The sequence below is a fragment of the Helobdella robusta genome (assembly GCF_000326865.2).
Source record: "Helobdella robusta unplaced genomic scaffold HELROscaffold_8, whole genome shotgun sequence".
NCBI classification, from domain to species: domain Eukaryota; kingdom Metazoa; phylum Annelida; class Clitellata; order Rhynchobdellida; family Glossiphoniidae; genus Helobdella; species Helobdella robusta.
This window is the reverse complement of record NW_008705459.1, coordinates 1,035,939-1,039,363: the sequence shown is the minus strand read 5'-3', so window position 1 is coordinate 1,039,363 and position 3,425 is coordinate 1,035,939. Positions and strand designations below refer to the sequence as shown.

General features: G+C 31.0%; 1 protein-coding gene across 1 annotated transcript; it reads left to right on the top strand.

The window, feature by feature from the left end:
- Positions 1 to 328: 328 nt before the first annotated feature.
- HELRODRAFT_165400 (hypothetical protein) lies at positions 329 to 2,666 on the top strand (the record flags this gene model as incomplete). Its single annotated transcript, XM_009031987.1, has 3 exons — positions 329 to 527; positions 1,033 to 1,167; positions 2,521 to 2,666. 3 exons carry the CDS (start codon positions 329 to 331, stop codon positions 2,664 to 2,666), a joined length of 480 nt encoding a protein of 159 aa, XP_009030235.1.
- Positions 2,667 to 3,425: the final 759 nt, after the last annotated feature.

Here is a 3,425-nt window from a genome sequence, read left to right as displayed (position 1 = left end):
ACTGAGCACCAAGTGCCTGGCACCCGCCCAATAGGTCGCCCAAAAAAGTCCTGAACGCAGACCATACAGGAAGACTTGAAGGTACTTGGTCTTAAGGAGACAGACGCAATGGATAGATTGGCTTGGAGACGGAAACTGATGAATGGAATAAAAAAGTCCGACCCATAACGGATGGAGACTATAAAAGAGGATTGATTGAATGGAAGAATAGATTGAATGATCCAATAAAAAGTTTAGAACCTTAGAACTCGTTTTGAAAAAAGTAGAGACTTATTCTAGACTAAAAAAAACTGCTGAGAAACGTTTGAGAAAAACTAAAATTACTGTTATGGAGAGGCAAAGAAGAAAGTTTAAAGAAGATGCAGTACCATCTAAATTTCAGAATGCACCTTTATATTTGTCCATTCCAACACAACAACCTCGATCGACAACAAGATCTTCATCAGCAACTCGTCTCGTGTTAGATATTGAAAGGACAAAAAAAGCAGTTGAAGAGGAGTTCCTAAAAACTGATTTTCTAAATAACTGTGGGACGAATGATTTAAAATAACGTTTATCTGAAGAAAGCACTTTCTCCTCAGAATTTGAATTGAACAATTCTTTGATTATATACAAAATTGGAATTAAAAATAATTGTCTATCAGTTGCATGTTCAATGCTGATCAGTGAAAATTATGAAGTGGCAGTGCATCATTAAGGAGTAAAACTTCCTCATTCATTCATGAATGGTATTATTAAAAAAGATTTAACAAGGATTAGTCAAATATTAAATGTCCTCGCTTGTCTAAATGGATATTCAACTGAAAATTCTACAGAGACAAATTTTGAACTACAAAAAAAGTTACTAAACATCAATTAAAAGCTAGTTTAAATATTTTAGATGAGAGTGTTGATGAATATCTCCAATTAAAATTTTTTGACGGCATTAGTTTTGACACAAATTGTGTAAAAATCAACAGAATTCAGAAATTTTAAGAAACTTATCAAATCTTGAATGACCAGTTGTCAATCATACAATATATTGTGTAACAGGGACAGTAGTGAAAAGTATACTCAGTACGACTAGATGTCTTAACTGCAGGGAGGTCCTTTTGGATAACAATTTATTTTATTCCAATGAAGATCATTCTAACATTGTAATTTATTTGCAAGACATCAACAGAGGAGGTTGGTTGAAGCCAATTAAATATACATTTTCAGCTTGTTTAGGCTGCTGACAAATTTTCAAACTATGAAAAATTCAGAAACAGCTATGAAACTTTTCAAAACCTCCAACTATCAACAAAGACTTTTCAAAACACTTGTAAATAATTATACACAAAATGATATTTTGCTGGTTGAAGATATGTTCTGTTTTAGTAATCATAACGTCAAATTGAACATTTTTTTCAACTGCATCTGTAAAAATTTGTTTAAAAAAATTAACGACAGTATAAATAAAAAACTAAATTTAACCCATATTTGGCTAGCGTCAGTTTAAACTGACACGCATAAAGATAACAATTTTGGAATCAATAAAATTGAAATAGTTTTAGTTTTGTTTTAATTTTATTCTACAGATGTTGCCGGTGTTTAAAAACCAATATTAATTTTTTAAATCATTTTATAATCTTTGTTTATGCGTTGATTGTCGGACATTTTTAAAATTTTCGAGATGGATTTTACAAGAAAGAAAACGTGAGTCAAACTATTTTTTTTAAATACATAATATATTAGAAAAGTCTTCATTAATATCTCTCTAAACTTATGGTTGTTGCTATTTTCTAATAGAGTAAGATATCTTAACGGTATAGCTGTTTTTGATGTGTCAGTTTAAGGACGCTAGGCACAGAGACGTGGTTCAGTTGTTACAAGTTTGACCAGCGATTTGCCAAAACTTAAAGGCAGTTTTTATCACATTGTTTCTGACAACCTTTTCACAAGCCCTAAATTGTTACGTTTAATATTGTAAAAAATGGAATGGCTGCTACAGGCACTCTACGTCAAAACCGTGTTGAAAGTGCTCCTCTCAAAAGCATCGACCTAATGAAAAAATACCTCGTGGCACCTATGATGTTGTCTTGGAAGAAAAGTCTGAAAAGTATGTCTAGTTCGATGGAACGATAGTAAGGTTGTTACTATTGCTTCAACTTATGCTGGAGTTGATCCGCTACAGAAAGCAAAGCGATTTTCAAGTCAACAGAAAAAAAGAATTGAAGTTGACCAGCCCAAAGTTATTCAGATATACAATCATGGAATGGGTGGAGTAGATCGTTTTGATCAAAATGTAGCTTGCTATATGATACAGCATAGATCAAAAATGTGGTACTGGCCAATCTTTAGGTTCTGTTTAGATTTGGCAGTTCAAAATGCCTTTCAGTTGTATCGTCTGCAATAAATAGATACTGGAACTTCTGTTCATGATTTGCTCTCATTTCAACGTGAAATTGTACAAGTGTATATGCGAAGCATGTCTCAAAGAAAAACTCAAAAATTATTATGTCCTGCTCCACAACTCTCACTTGTCTGATATACGAACAGATGGGTTTGCACACTGGATTATCCAAAGTTCTCAGCGACGATGTGCTGCTGCTGGATGCAAAGGGACATCCATATTTGCATGCGAAAAATGTAATGTTGGGTTACATCCAGGCTGTTTCAAGTCATTTCATTTGAGCCATACTTAACCGTAATAATTTTGCTGACATGATTAATATTTCTTATGAACATTTTATCGAACAAAATTTTTTTGAATTTAATTTTAGAAATAATAAATTGACTTGATCAAATAAACGGTTTACTAATAAAAATTATGGTTATATTTTTATACATTTTTTAACATAAAAAAATAACCCAACCATCTGTGGCTAGCGTCAGTTTAAACTGACGGTCATATTTTTGGCTAGAAAAAAAAAGTTTTGCATCTAGAATTTTTTCAAAATTTTTTATGATGTTTGAATGTAAAAACAAAACAAAATAAGTACACAATTTTATAAAATTCTGTCATGGTTTAATATGGGTTAATAAAAACAATAAACTAAAAAAAGTTGAAAAGTAAAAAAAATATTTTCATATTATATTTTTTTTCTTTTTATTTTTTTATTGAAAATTAATTATTAAAACATTTTTCTTGTTTCATTTAAATAAAATCAAAGTGAAATTATATAATTGCACTGCATAACACAACTTATGCGCGCGACACATAAGCCTACTAAGCAATATGTGCGTTTAAAGGTTTCGGGTCTAGAGGCTAATACATCAAGATGTCGATGATATATATATATATATATATATATATATATATCATCGATATATATATCATCGATATATATATATATATATAAACAGTTTACAAAATGGCGACAAGACTGGTCGTTGCTAACGAAGTCCTGTACTTTTTGTCAAATAACTTTGATTTATTTGATAATGTTCAGAGTATGCATCAA